This window comes from Aethalodelphis obliquidens, unplaced genomic scaffold, assembly GCF_003676395.1.
Source record: "Aethalodelphis obliquidens isolate GAN/ISIS:26980383/991018 unplaced genomic scaffold, ASM367639v1 scaffold3, whole genome shotgun sequence".
Taxonomy (NCBI): Eukaryota; Metazoa; Chordata; class Mammalia; order Artiodactyla; family Delphinidae; genus Aethalodelphis; species Aethalodelphis obliquidens.
The window spans coordinates 76,835,297-76,851,716 of NW_020837947.1; the positions used below are offsets into that span (position 1 = coordinate 76,835,297).

General features: G+C 35.0%; 1 protein-coding gene across 15 annotated transcripts in view; it reads right to left on the minus strand.

The window, feature by feature from the left end:
* SENP6 (SUMO specific peptidase 6) overlaps positions 1–16,420 on the minus strand; it is a 103,001-nt gene that overhangs the window by 21,828 nt on the left and 64,753 nt on the right. For all 15 annotated transcript variants that reach the window (XM_027092214.1, XM_027092168.1, XM_027092157.1 and 12 more), the window contains 7 exons: positions 11,982–12,214; positions 8,461–8,631; positions 7,468–7,501; positions 6,864–7,058; positions 5,338–5,564; positions 3,887–3,993; positions 3,653–3,769 (listed from right to left, as the gene is read on the minus strand). In XM_027092214.1, coding sequence (XP_026948015.1) covers positions 3,653–3,769; positions 3,887–3,993; positions 5,338–5,564; positions 6,864–7,058; positions 7,468–7,501; positions 8,461–8,631; positions 11,982–12,214 — 1,084 coding nt within the window. The remainder of the gene's footprint in view (positions 1–3,652; positions 3,770–3,886; positions 3,994–5,337; positions 5,565–6,863; positions 7,059–7,467; positions 7,502–8,460; positions 8,632–11,981; positions 12,215–16,420) is intronic.

Genomic DNA, 16,420 nt, shown 5'->3' on the forward strand with positions numbered 1-16,420 from the left:
TTCCCTGGTGGCGCAGTGGTTGAGAGTCCGCCTGCCGATGCAGGGGACGCGGGTTCGTGCCCTGGTCCGGGAAGATCCCACAATGACGCAGAGTGGCTGGGCCCGTGGGCCATGGCCGCTGAGCCTGCGCGTCCGGAGCCTGTGCTCCGCAACGGGAGAGGCCACAGCAGTGAGAGGCCTGCGTACCACAAAAAAAAAAAAAAAAAAAAAGGAATCTGATGGGCTGATTCCAAAGTTTATCTGAAAGAATCAAAAGGTCAAGCATATCCAAAACATTTGTGAAGAAGAATATGGCGGAGAGCTTGCCTTTCTATTACAGATAACAAGAATAAAGTAACACTAATCATGGCAGTGTGGTACTGATGCAGGAATAGGTGCACGGCCAACGGAACAAATTATACAGCCCCGAAAACAGACCTGTGCAACTATGTTATCTTAGCGTAACAAATCCTAGAGGAATTAAGGACTTAAAAGTGAAAAAACAAAACTTCAAAAAGCCTTTTAATTTAAAAAAACTAGTTTTGTCTAATATAGATCCATAAGCATTTCTGTGACTATATATAGTTCTGGGTCTTTTTATGTACATCTATTAGAATTATTAATTTTAATTAAAACAACTAAGTCTCTTATTTTAGAATTAAAGGGAAAATCCAAGTTTATTACAAAAAAACTTTTGGGAATTTCTTTCATTTTGGGATTTCTTTCCATTTCTTTCATTTGTTTTTTTCTTTCTGTATAAATCATTTAAATATTGGATGTCATGGTGAAGCTGTTCACCTGCTATTTTATAAAGCAGACAATCTAACAATTCAATCATGACATTTAGTTACAGGATGAAGTTAAAAGATGATTTTAAGGTTTTGAAAATAATTTTTATTAAAATTATTCTTTTTCCCTGCATTTTATTAACATTCTCTAGATGCAATGCCTTTCTACTTTTTATAATTCTGGCAAACTGTTTAAAGGTTTGTTTCTAACTTGTAGAGTTAGAAATGGAAAAGAATGAGCAGCTCTGGTAGCAACTGAATTACTTATTTTTAATAGTGAAGTTTTAAAAAGTTTCCTCTTTTTGGGACTTCCCTGGTGGCCCAGTGGTAAAGAATCTGCCTTACAATGCAGGGGACACGGGTTCGATCCCTGGTCAGGGAACTAAGATCCCACATGCCGCAGGGCAACTAAGACTGTGTGCCACAACTACTGAGCTTGTGCACCTCAACTAGAGAGCCCGTGTGCCGCAAACTACAGAGCCCACGTGCTCTGGAGCCTGCACGTCACAACTAGAAAGAGAAAACCCACAAGCCACAACTAGAGAGAAACCCGTGAGCCGCAATGAAAAGCCTGCATGCTGTAGCAAAAGATCCTGCATGCCTTGATGAAGATCCCATGTGCCGCAACTAAGACCTGACACAACCAAAAATAAATAATGAATCTTTAAAAAGAAGTTTCCTCTTTTTAATTCACTTCTAAGGAATGTCATGAGATGAATATAAACAAAGATTTTTTAAAAATCATGGATTTTGGGCTTCCCTGGTGGCGCAGTGGTTGAGAGTCCGCCTGCCGATGCAGGGGACATGGGTTCGTGCCCCGGTCCGGGAAGATCCCACATACCGCGGAGCGGCTGGGCCCGTGAGCCACGGCCGCTGAGCCTGCGCGTCCGGAGCCTGTGCTCCGCAACGGGAGACACCACAGCAGTGAGAGGCCAGCGAGCCGCAAAAAAAAAAAAAAAAAAAAATCATGGATTTTGTTAGATTTTCTATCTTATTTGGAATAGATCTGCATCAGAAAGGCAGAACCTGTAGATAATGTAAGTTTACTGTATAAAATTTGCTCTAAAGTTTAATTATATGATGTTAAGGGGCCTCCTGAAAATATATAAAGAATTTCAAAAGAATAAAAAAAGACTATAAAATCTCTATTGTAATGTAAAAAATACAGATTTAAGTATGAAATAGAATAAACTAAAATATAAACAAAACACAGGAGTTCAATTTATTTTTTAGATCCAACTATGTGCTTTCAAAAACAAAGACATTTTAAACATAAAGACTTAAACAGGTTAAAAGTAAAAGGGTGAAGAAACATACATCATGCATCAGCAAACACAAACCAAAAGAAAGCTGGAGTAGCTATATTAATTTTGAACAAAGTAGGATTAAAAACAAGGAGATTATCAAGAATAAACAGGAACATTATGTAATGATAAAGGGGTTGATTCTCCAAGAAGACATAAACATGTATGTACCTAACAAGAGAGCTTCAAAATACATAAGGAGAAATAGACAAATCAATAACTGTAGTTGGAGATCAACGACTTTCTCAATAATTACAGAACAAAGTAGGTGGAACATCAGTAAGGACAAAGACCATTTGAATAGCACTAGCACAACATGACCTAGCTGACATTCACAGAACACCACTTTATCCAATAACAGCAGCACTGTTCTACACAATCACTTAAGATTTTTCAGTAGCTTGGTTTGTTAAGGTAGTATACATTAGGATTAAGAGAACACATCTTTTTTTAATTAATTAATTTTTGGCTGCATTGGGTCTTCGTTGCTGCACGTGGGCTTTCTCTAGTTACGGTGCGAGGGCTTTTCGTTGCGGTGGCTTCTCTTGCTGTGGAGCACAGGCTCTAGGCACCCGGGCTTCAGTAGTTGTGGCACACAGGCTCAGTAGCTGTGGTTCGTGGGCTCTAGACCACAGGCTCAGTAGTTGTGGTGCATGCGCTTAGTTGCTCCATGCCATGTGGGATCTTCCCGGACCAGGGCTTGAACCCGTGTCCCCTGCATTGGCAGGTGGATTCTTAACCACTGCGCCACCAGGGGAGTCCCTCCAGCAGCTTTTAACAACCAGTTTTTTAAAAAAAATATTGTCTTCTGATATACATTTGAATAAACTAGAAAATACTGGAGAGCACTAAACACACTGATAGTTAAGTTCTGTTTTGTTTCATACACACATCCATCTTATATCACAAAGCAGTAAACACATACAAATTTATATATGTATAAACACATTACACATACATGTATTCATGTATATGTATATGTTATGTGTATTCTGGGTCATGACATAAGCCCTTCTAGGAGAGCTTCTTGATTCCTCATATTTCCCAACCCCCAGAGAGAATGAAGCTTTCTTTTTCTGCTGTTTGTACCATGTTAATGCTTCTGCCAATACTTTAATCCCACATTCGTGTTCCCTATAAAATCATAAACTTTTAACACAGTACCTGCCACAAAGTTGGCACTTGGTGAACATTTATTGAAGGAAACGAGTGAAATCATACTTTTGTCCTTGCTCAACAAATTATTACCTAACCTAGGGTAGTAACAATTTTAGACGCTTTAAATACTACAACACTGATAATACAATAAGCTATCATTTATGATCACTTTGCATGTACCAGGTATTTTTCCTAGCACTTGAAATGTATATCTTATTTAATTCTCATGATCCTTTTAGATATTATTTTTCCCATTTTTAAAATGAAGAAACATTCACAGAGACATTAAATAACTTTTCAGATGTCATACAGTAAGTGGCAGTGATGGAATTCAAAATCCAAACAATTCTGACTCTAGAAAATACATGTATACATTATAAAATGTTAAAAATTTGCTAAAGGTCTAGGAGAAAATTAACTTACTTCAAATAAAAGTCTATAATAACATCATTTAAAAATTCTCCTTCACTTAGACAATGCAGGTCCTCATTAGTAACGGAGATGCCTCCCTTAGCTGGAGGTGGTGGATATACTATCAATCTGTAACAAAATTTTAAAAAATAAGCCAACAAATAAAAATAGGTATGCATATAACCAAAATGTAATAAAACAGAGAAGAAACTTAAGAGTGTTGCAAATGTAAAGGAATCCTCTCACTTTTCTACAGGGCCCATGAAGATGGTGTGGCTCTCTCCAGTTTCCTCATCATCAAAAAACTGGAATTCATGTTTGTTTTTAAGTTGTATTTTAGATTCAAGGGACACCTGGTAAAGAAAATTAAATTATCAATTCACAAAATCAATTTGAAACATTTTCAATAAAAAAAGTACAAGGCAAGAATGCTTTTCAATTTAAAAAGATTAAAAATAAGAAACAGGCAAAACTAGGGTCAACTTTCTTTTTATCTGTAGCTTCCAGAACAGTGATACTCTTCCAATTTTTGTAACTGGTTTTCCAGTATCCTAAGATCTCAACCATCCATATTAAATTAGATTATGTTAGTAAAATCCAAAGAACAGATAGTGTTTTTTTCTTCTAGGAGTGTAGGCCTACCTAAGCTCAGGCAATCCATGGAATATGGGAGCAGAGGCTCAGGGAACAGAGTCTACTGAGCTTCAGTTCTCCAGAATCAAGGAATCCTTAAAGAAAGAGCCTTCCATTGAAATATGAGTCCATCACAGCTGCCTTAGGGCTCCAGCTGCTCTTTTCTTCCTCTGGCATTATCTCCGGTAGCCAGTTCTGCAAAAGAAGGGGAATGGTTCCCCTTCCTCCCTCTATTCTTTTCTTCAACCCACTAACTGTGTGAATAGCTCTTTTCTGGTGAAGCCTTGCTCAACTTCACCAATAATATGCCTTGGATAGCCAGCCCTATTTCCAAATTTGTAGGCAGATGAAAGATTTAATATGTCTAATAAATTGTCAGCATTTCTAATAAATTGTCAGCAAACTTCAGTTGCTGTGATAGGTAAGTCATATTGATTAACATTATGTGTTATAGTAGTACTTCAGCCTTCGATTCAGGTAGCTTCAGAGTCACCTACTACATAATCCGTTATTCTAGAATTAGTTGAGAGTCAGAATCAAACGGTATACATTCTTCCTTTCCAAGTTTTCAACCATGTAGGCACACGTTACACATAAATGGACAATACATCAGGGACCAAAATTCCTTTATTTATACTGAAGCCAATGTCACCACTGGGAACCAACAGCAAATTTAAGAAACAGAGTAACAATCGATTTGAATGTAGCACTGTACGTATATGTATGTTGAGAGTGAGGGAAAAAGAAAACAGGATGAGAGAAAAAAAGGAGACAAAAAATAAAGATAAGAACAGAATGTGGAAAGGAACTAAAATAAAAATGCTCCTGAGACTTGTACCGATAAAATGCTCCTGAGACTTGTACCAATTACAATTTGTGTCACAAATAATCCACCACCATTAATATTTCGACACAAGGTAGTTTACAAATCACATATAAAAGCAAATAATTCTGAAATGGAATTAAAAGGATCTAACTCCAAATGAGCAATATGATAATGAACCACATTTCCCTTTAAAGGTACCATTTAAAATTACATTAAAAACATTAAAAAATATAATTACATTTTTAATTTTGTTTTCTTTCTGCACACAACTTCCTTTGCTGCTCTCTTCACACGTTCTTGTACAGGCAACAAGTCTGCTATTGGCTTCATCAAAGGGAATTTTCGCAAAAAAATTTGACACATTATTCTTTATACCAATGTCAGTAATGATATTTTCAAATACCATATTTGTCTGAGGATCAAGGCCATTTTGAAAAATTAGAATTATGTATTGTTCTTCCAAATCTGAAAAGAAATCAATATAACTGTAAGTATAAAGGAAAAAAAATAAGTAAACAGATACCAGAAAAAAAGTAACAACTAGTTATTTCCAAGAGTATCACCAGAAATCCTGGTATAAATGTTCAAAACACTGTTTGGCATACAGTGGATATACAATACTAGAATAAAGACCAATGACAGTGTCACCTAACAATGTCACCTAAGTTATTAAAAGGAACCAGAACACATTACTCTAGCAGCAGCTCAAGAACAAATCTATCCATAGATGTAACTAATTTATTTCATCTAATAGAATCCAAATATATTAGTTTTAAATATATAATCAGTTAACATTTTTGTCAAACACAAATAAGAAATTGCCAAGTGAATTGGTATCTCTAGATTTAACTGTAAAAACTGCTATTCAGGGCTTCCCTGGTGGCGCAGTGGTTGAGAATCTGCCTGCCAATGCAGGGGACACAGGTTTGAGCCCTGGTCTGGGAAGATCCCACATGCCGCGGAGCAACTAGTCCCGTGAGCCACAATTACTGAGCCTGCGAGTCTGGAGCCTGTGCTCCGCAACAAGAGAGGCCGCGATAGTGAGAGGTCGGTGCACCGCGATGAAGAGTGGCCCCCGCTTGCCGCAACTAGAGAAAGCCCTCGCACAGAAACGAAGAACCAACACGGCCATAAATAAATAAATAAAATTTAAAAAAAAAACAAAAAAAACCCCTGCTATTCACTAATGTGCCAACTCTTGCAACTTTAATAGTAGCTATCACTTACTCATCATTAAGCTGAAGCAGCAATTACTGAGGAAAAATATTTTACAACTAATCATGCTATAACCACAAACGTTAGAGGGGAAGGGAAACAAAATGGAGAACCACACTGATTTATTGTAGAGGATTGAAGACCTGTTTGATGAACGTTCAAACTTCCTAATCAGGCTAAGTTTCAAGGTTTCCAGATTGATCGCTGATTTACTGTTAGAACTCCTATCAGTACATTTAAACAAAACAAAACAAACAAACAAAACACTCATTTTATTCAGATCATACAGTGTTAAAATAAAGAGTATATATCTTTTGAATTTTAACCCATTTTGAAAACTTTCTACATGGGTAAACCCGGGTTTTATCTTCAGAACTTCCACTTTCTGTGGACTTTTCCTCACCTATAAAATGAGAGAAGTAATATCTATCTTACAAGGTCACTGTAAGGATTGTAATTAAGATACATCTAAGGTATCTATCAAAGTCGACTCACGTTCTGCTAAACAATGTATTGTATGTATTACTATATTTGCTCTACATAACGTACTTGTTAACTTATTTATTCCTTTACAGTCATTCCGAACTTTATCCTCCATGTTCATCTGCAGTTGCATGCTCAGTTTCTGATAAACTGCTGCAGTCGTCTGAAGAAACACTACTGGTAATTTTCGGACATTACACCACTCACATTTTGTTAGATCAGAGGTATTTAAAGTAATCCCTACAGGTTCCTTTTCTGGTTCTGGAGAAAAACAAATGGAAATGGAAAATAAATCAATTCTTAAGAGGGCAAAATCATGAATGGAGGAAACTGTAAGGAAGTACAATTTTAAAGTTAAGTACATATTTATTATACTCTGTAAACAGTAACTCTAGTGGGAAATGAAGGAAAATCTTTGATCTTAAAGAAGATCTACATTTTTTCCCAGATGGAAAGAGGATTCTAATGAAGCATACTTAAAAAATTAAACATAGCTTTTGTGATGTTACAGTATGAAATTACACCATTAAGGTATAATGCCTTTTGTTAAGATGTATGTAATAACTAACCATCTTAATGAATTCTAAGAATATCATTTAATTTTTTATTCCATTGAAGTGTTTTAGTGTAAACAAAGCTTTAGTGAGCAGTAGGATATAAAATAGCTTACCTTCTAGCTGTATCTTGATAAAATCTAAACAAAACTAAAAAATAAGATACGTTAGTAACAATCATAGATTTCTGAAGATTTTGCTACAAACACCCTAAATGACATGTTATTTGGGACTTAGCCCACATAAGGCAGAAAAACTGATCCATGTACTGCATTCCTCTATCTGGCCTTTACAATACTGAGAATGAAGTCAGCCTTTGTTGAAAACATAGTTGGAAATAGACAGTTAGGGACACCAAGTTAAGACATTTAAAATAAAGGCTTTTACAAAATAAGTACAGTGCTGTAGGAAGATTAACCTACCAACAATGTATAGGATACATTAGAAAGAAGAAAAATTATGACTTAGAAGGCAGGTTAAGGAGATTATGTTAAAATTTTAATAGAAAATATACATTTGAATTGGATTGGTGGTAGTAGAGTAATAAGGAGACAGGTATGACAGGTAAGATAAAGGGACTATAGAAAGTCCTTTGGGCTTTATGGACACTGAACTAGTTCAAAACCACAATGCCTCTTGAGTGGCCACTGTAGTCCACTAATCTATTTCTAGGAGTTGCTATGTTACAAGACATTTTTCTGCAGACCACAAAGCTTTTGGATTCTTCTTTCTCTCATACAGTTCTTTAAAATACTCTTTTCATGCATCGAGCTAGCATGAGAATAAAATGATAACACACTGGAGGGTAATTCTAACTCAGTGAGAACAAGCATCTTCCTATGATGAATACGTACTACCTTGAATATTACATCATGATTAAAAAAAATTTTTTATTGGAGTATATATAATAAATTTTTTACCCAGTAATTTTTATGGTGAGTAGCAATTTACAATTGTTTATATATTCCTAAGCAATTTGAAATCTTGAAATAATTTTAATATTCTATTAAATATTTTAACTTATAAATTTTAAAATATTACATATTAGCCTCAGCCATGAAATTTTGAATCTTATAATTGGTACAGTAAAGAGCTTAGAAGGTACTTACAATTACAGGCTCTATTAATAGTCGGCAGAGTGTTCCTACTCGTATACTTCGACAGTTTAAAATTACGCTATCAAAGGAACTTTGGCAGCTTAAAGATACAGGGTCAACTAAAGTTTCTTGAGAAATCACTTTGCGACGTTTTAGAGGTATGTTGATAATAGAATTACCAAACTGAAAAAGGAAAAAAAATTTTCACTTAATAAGTTACTAAAACAAAGCTGCAAACTAAGTAGACATATGCAAAGAAGACCCAACATAAGAAATATAATTATTGGGACTTCCCTGGTGGCACAGTGGTTAAGAATCCTCCTGCCAATGCAGGGGACATGGGTTCAAACCCTGGTCCGGGAATATCCCACATGCTGCAGAGCAACTAAGCCAATGCGTCACAAGTACTGAGCCTGCGCTCTAGAGCCCACGAGGCACAACTACTGAGCCCGTGTGCTGCAACTACTGAAGCCTGTGCGCCTAGAGCCCATGCTCCACAACAAGAGAAGCCAGTGCAATGAGACGCCCACACACTCTAACAAAGGGTAGCCCACACTCGCTGCAACTAGAGAAAGCCCACGCACAGCAACAAAGACCCAACACAGCCAAAAATAAACAAATGAATATGTTTTTAAAAAGAAATATAATTATCAAGACATAAGACTGATTTTATTTCAACAGTGTTAGATGAAGTAAATATTTATTGATTCTATAACAATAACAGTAAACCCTTCTATTTTATCTTGCTATATTTTATCTGGCTATTAATTGAAATGCCAGTAATAGCACAGCAGTGAGAAATGGTACTCTGGGAATCAGACAGCCTGGGTTCAAAGCACAACTATGCTACCTTTTAATGATCTGATCTTGTAAAACGTAGTAACTCCTACTAAAGTTTTGGTTTCCTAAGCTAAAATGTAAGAGTATTTACTCGAATTAATGCATATAAGCAGCTTAGCACTGTGCTTCATGCACAGTAAAATGCTGGATAAAAGTTAGCTAGTAATAGTGGTAGTGGTTGTAGTATTTGGATTAAATTAGCAGCTCTTTAGAAAACATATAATTTAGGAAAATGGTTATTTATTATAAAATGATGCTTCTTTATATATTAAAAAGTGTTAAATGACTTGATCTGTTAAGATTTCACAGTCACTCTCAAATGCAAATTAATCATAATATAAAAATGTATTTTATATAAATATACTTTAAATTAAATGTAATTAAAAGTAAAGTTATTATGTTAAAAACCTTATTATCATCACAAGAATAAAACATGATCTTGATTAAAAACCAAGAGGAAAAAAAAATGTCCACTGAACAAAATAGTCACTACTCCCATTATCCCTCTAGAGACATTTCTGTGATCTATGTCACAGGAAAAAATATGTATTAAAACAAAATGTGATACACACACACATATTTATTGCTGTAAATTGCTTTCTCAGGCTTATTAACAGATTTATCATGAATATTTTCCCAGGTTATTAACAGAAACCTATTAGAGCAGTTTAAAAACTTTTTTTAGCTTTAGAATTATTTCTTCAAATGAGACGTTATTTAGCTCAATAATAAGTTAGATAATTTAAGAGCTGCTCCAGCTGAATCCATAGTGGAGAGACTGAGTCTAGAACTTGGGCGGTCCACATCCTCCCAAGGGGCCTGTAAACTGGCACAGAGGAACCCGTACTATTCAGTGTGTCAGTGTAAAAACTGCTCACAAATTCATGGATATCCACGTTTATTTAACTGAGCCCTCCTATGCTGGACATCTGAGTTCTTTCTGACCTTTCCCCATGACACAATATTCTCTGGCAAGCATTTTTGCAGCTAAATCCTCGAATATACAATTATCACCAAATTGCACACCAGCATAATTATACCAATTTACACAGCCAATATTCCATTCCTCCAAACACTAGCCAAGAAGAAATACTACTATAGTTTAAATTTTTTAGCCATCTAACACTTAAAATATTTTACTTTAATTTCTTTTTTAGTACTTTACTTAAAAAAAAAAACCTCTATTCATACCCTTTACTCATTTTTCTATGGTTTGCTTCTATTTCTTGATTTTTAAGAAATTAAAAATATATAAAGGACCAACTCATACTTTGTCACATACTTCACTATTTTTTCTCATTTGCATTACCTATCAAATTCTGTGGATGGTGTTTTGGTTCACTGTTCTGTATCTTCCATTTAATCAAATATATTCATTTCTTCATTTATTATTCTTGCTTGTACTGAAATGTTTGGAAAGGTATTCCCCAAGATTATATTAAAAATATCAATCTATATTTTTTCTATAATTTTTTCTATAATTTTAACTATATTTTATTATAGCTATTTTGTTTTTCATTTCTTACAGTTCCTATCTTCATCAAACATGTATGGTTCCATATTTTTATCTATAACTTCTAGAATTCCTGACATATGTACATACACATATAACTTTTTAACATACAAGTTTTTTAAAGTTCTTTTTACAAAAATAAGAAAATATGCATATTTCTGCATCTTGGTATTCTCACTAAGCAGGGCCATGTAGAAATCCTAAAAGTCATTGATATAGCTCTGATTTTTATTGTCAGTGGCTGCATAACAGTCCATGGTATAGATATAGTTTCTTCAGCCATTTCTATATTAATGGGCAATGATTATGTTTGCTAATAATCATATTTATACATACAGTCTAAGCACTGGAGATAGAGGATTCCTTTGAGATTGAGTCTAGGGAATGAATTACTTGGTCATTCAGTATACCTTTTAAATATTTTAGTAGATGTTTTACATTGCTTTCCCAAAAGGCCATAACAACTTAATTTTTTTTTCATCAGCATATAAGGAAAGTACCCTTTGCCTTGGATTGTTGCCAGTAGTACATATTAATCGATTTTGCATTAATTTTGAAAGTCTGTTAAGTACATGGTTATATTTCATTTTCTTTAATATGTACTTTTTCTATAAAAGTTTATTACCTGAATTTTCTCTTCTTATCTATTCCTATCTTCTTTTATTTTTTTTCCTCTAATTTTTAAAAGAGGACTAAATTCTGTCCCTTGTTCTATTATAGATATTAGTGTATGTTATCTGCATTATTACAAATATCCCTTTCTAGATCTATTGTCTATAGACATAATTTCTGTTATCCTTTGCCATCTGAGTATTTTAAAAATTTTATACAGTAAAATATAAAATATAGTAAAACCACAATATTATGGTAAAATACACCCAAGTTAAAATGACCTTTTCCTGCCCACTAGATTATACAAGTATATTTACACTTACATTTCACTTACTATAAGGTTATTGTTGTTTCTTGCTGAACTTTTTACACTTTAAGCCTTTAATTTAAATTTATTTTTGTATGTGTTTTAATGTTCTTTCAAATAATCTTCCAAGTGTTATTTTAAGTCCTACTTCATGACTAATTCATTCTTCTCCTAAGATACTGCCAACTTGTCCTCCCCCCCAAATATTTACATACCAAAGGAGACTTAATCTGAATAAATGTCAATAAATATGAAAAGCACCTGGTCTTTCATTCTTGCTTTTCTTGGCAAGGTAACTGTATTTAATTCTGAATCTGCTGGAATGCTTCTTAGTTCATGCTCTACTCTACAGGTGTTTTCATTTAGTGCTGCTTCTACTTTTCCCGTGGATGGTACTGGGGATGAACATGCTGAATCAGCAGGTTGAGGAGAGATGCTTTCTCTTCTGTTAGTCCTATCACTGTCATCATCATCATCATCACTGGACAAAATGACTACAAAGAAAATGTTAAATACTTCAGATATTTCATTCCTGTCAGTTAAAAATGTAAACACATGAACAAAGTGGGAAATATATTTGCTTTCAATCTCCTCCAGATCTGAGATTAATAAAAATTAAGATATAATTCATTCTATCTGATGAAAAGTTAAATTTGGAGAACAATTAGAACTGACATTTTTTTAAACAACATACAAATGTAAAATTGATTCTACAGTCCACCACAATCACCCACACAGAAACATACACAAGTTACAGCAAAAATTAAATGTTTATCAGTAGGTTTATTTCAGAGTTCCAGAAAGTCTTAGGTATGAAGATAATCTGCATATCAATTATTCACAAAATAGCACGCATTTTAAATGTGTGTAAAATTGCATGTGACCAAATAATTTTATCTCACACAAGGAATCACTAACATCACAACTGGTCTTTGGGAGAACTTGGACCAGTGCTTAATGCTTAATAAATCTTGTTTAGTAAATGAACGTGGGCAAGACATTATATTAAGGTAATTTGCTCTTCTACCATGTACTCATTATTGAATCTTATCAAACTCATCTCTATATTGTAATTGCACAGAGCCAGCATACTGCACTTGAGTCAAATACTAACTCCTTACCCTGGTTCATAAATTTACGTAATCTGGCCCCACTCTACTTTCTCATACTACTCCATTTTTCCCTCTTTATGTTCCAGGTATACCAGCTTTTTTCTGTTCCTCTAACACCACCACCAGGTATACCGGCATATTTTCCAGGTATACTGGCATTTTTTCTGTTCCTGTCTGACTGTAATTCCCCTAACACTTTTTTGCATTTTGGTCATCAAATATTAGCTTAAATACCACTTTTTGATTGACCACCCAATCTCAAGTAGCACACAGGTACTTATTCACATCAACTAATTTAAATTTCTGTTGTCTTTTGTTGTGGATGTTTACTTGCTCATTTGTCTCTCCCCACTAATATAAACTGTAAAAGAGCAAAAATACTGCCTTGCTTACTGCTATATTCCCAGCATCTAAAACTGCTTGGCAAAGAAAGTCATGTATTGAACAATGTATAAACCTGTACGAGCAATTTTCTTTTTCCGTATCATACACATAAATGCTTAGTTAATATTTTTTGAGTCATATACAAGTCCCAGAGAGGCGTCACCCCTAGCATCACACCATTCATCTTTTTTATTTTGCTATCCAGTCTCAGGAGCAAATGCTAAAGTTGATCTTTTTCAGAACTGGTATTTTATTAACACAAAATCTAACAGGCCAGATTAGAAGGTCCAAGCTGATTTACACACACTTGAAAATTAGGGTCTTGCCACTTACTAGCTATTTGCCTCAGTTCTCCTCTGGATACTGGGGACAATAAAGTCCTATTTCAAAGGACTGTCTTAAGAACAAATGAGTTAATATGTAAAAGGTTTATAGCATAGTGTCTGTCATACGTAAGCTTTAAAAAAGTCCATGAACTGCTTATGTTGTTTATGAAAAGCTAAGCAGAAGTACATATTAAATGGTAAGCCTAGTGTTCAACCTACCGTAATTTTTATTGTGCTTCAGAAACATTAAAACTTCTATAGCTACTCTATCAAAAACTTATTTTAACTAGAGCATGGACTTGAGGATATGGGGAGGGGGAGGGGTAAGCTGTGACAAAGTGAGAGAGTGGCATGGACATATATACACTACCAAACGTAAAATAGATAGCTAGTGGGAAGCAGCCGCACAGCACAGGGAGATGAGCTCAGTGCTTTGTGACCACCGAGAGGGGTGGGATAGGGAGGGTGGGAGGGAGGGAGACGCAGAGGGAGGAGATGTGGGGATATATGTATACGAATAGCTGATTCACTTTGTTATAAAGCAGAAACTAACACACCATTGTAAAGCAATTATACGCCAATAAAGATGTTAAATAAAAAAAAAAACTTATTTTAAAGCCCCAATACTGCAACAGATAGAATTGTACTACACAGCTCTTGTTTTATTAACTTAAAATAGAGGTTGTGCTCAATGGCACCATAACTGTAAAGTAAATGGGGAGAGAGTATGCAAAGATGACGACAGTTAAAGAGCTGTTTTCATAGCTGCTTTGATTCTATATAAAACATGGAATATATTCTATATGAATATACGTAAGATTCTGTATCAGGGTCTGCTATGGACTAAATTCTGTCCCTTCAAAATTCATATGTTGAAGCCCTAATCCCCAATGCAACTACATTTGGAGACAGGGCCTATAAAGAGGTAATAAAGGTTAAATGAGGTCATAAAGGTGAGGCCTTAATTTGAAAGGACTGGTGAAATAGGAAAAAGAGATGACAGAAATCTCCCTCTCCCTCTCTGCGCAAGCACAAAAGAAAGGCCATGTAAATACACAGGAAGAAGGTGGCTATCTGCAAGCCTGGAAGAGAGGCCTCACCTGATGGCACCTTAATCTTGGAGTTGCAGCATCCAGAACTGTGAGACAATAAATCTCTGTTGTTTAAGCCCACTCAGTCTATAGTATTCTGTTATGGCAACCCAAGCTGACTAATATATGGTCTTTGCATTTACATTACAAACTTGTTCCATAGAAATCAGCCTATCTTCCTCCTCACTTCATTCTAGGCAATGTTCAAAAGTTACTCTATCAAGTAACTTTTTCACCTACCTATCTCAAATTCCACCACTTATCTAAAATTGCAAGCTTCTTCACTGTGACACTTGTCACTCTCTATTTCCTGGACCTGCTTCACTTTTCCACATAGAGTTTATCACTACTTGAGACATTGTACATTTTATTATTTGACCACCAAGGACAGAATAAAAGCTTCATAATAATAAAATATTTTAATAGGAATACAAATTTAAGAATGATAAAGTATATAGAGACTTTGCAACTAGAAAAATCTGTTTTTTTAAAATCTACACTTTGGGGCTTCCCTGGTGGCCCAGTGGTTGAGAGTCCGCCTGCCGATGCAGGGGACACGGGTTCATGCCCTGGTCCAGGAAGATCCCACATGCCGCGGAGCGGCTGGGCCCGTGAGCCATGGCCGCTGGGCCTGCACGTCCGGAGCCTGTGCTCCACAACGGGAGAGACCACAGCAGTGAGAGGCCCACGTACCGCAAAAAAAAAAAAAAAAAAAAAAGCAATAGTAATATTATTAATAATAATGTTACTGAATACAGTCAGGATTTCTTTGGAGTTCTGTTTGAACATCAGGGATGTATAGCCACAATATTAATTTAATGTAAATTAATTTGAAATAATTCTGTGTGTTCAAGACACCAACTAGATACATAATTAAGTTCATTGGTTTCATTTTGTTTTTGATTTTATTGTTGTTTTAAATCTCTGACTTAATTTTGTTTTATAATCATGTAAAACATTTACATGGTTCCAAAGTCAAATCTATAAAACAAGGTATATTTGGAGAAATCTAGCATCTATCCCTAACTCCTACACTGTTTCCTACACTTCCAACCAACTTCTTTTTAAAATTAGCTTTTGATGTATCTTTTCATTAAAAAAAAAAAAAACCTATATCCTCCCACCCTTCATAAATAAAGAGTAGCATACTATAAGCTCTGATCTGCACCTTGCTTTATTTACTTGATTACAGATCTTGGAAATCACTCTACACAATATTAAATAAGATCTTTCTTCCCCCCTGTACAGCTACGTACACTATAGTTGATTCAACCAGTTCATGACTGTTTCCAATCTTGTGCCATTTGTTACAAAAAGGACTGCATTTCATATACATGCATATATGTACATGTGACTAAAGATAGGAAAAAAGATTTAGGAGATGAACAAAAGTAGTACGGGAACGAATTTTCAGCTCTACTGAGCTATGCTAGGCACTTCATGTTATTTTTAAATTTACTCCCTCAAGAACCCTATCAGGAAGGAAATATATCCACTTATAGATCAGAGAGATTAAATTAACCGGGTCAAAGTTACAAAATGGGGCATAACTGGCACTTGACCTAAGACTAGGGCCAAGGTCTGTGCCTTTCTTTTTTTTTTAACTATTTAAGATGGATGGAATAAGAACAAAGTCAGTCATATTTTCCAACTACATGGACAGTTTTAATAATCTACCTCAAAACCATGTCACAAATTGACACAAGAAGATACCTTTTAAAATTACAGTTCTGAAATATGCTCATGCTCACATTAAAAATATATGTGAAAAATAACGGATTGATATC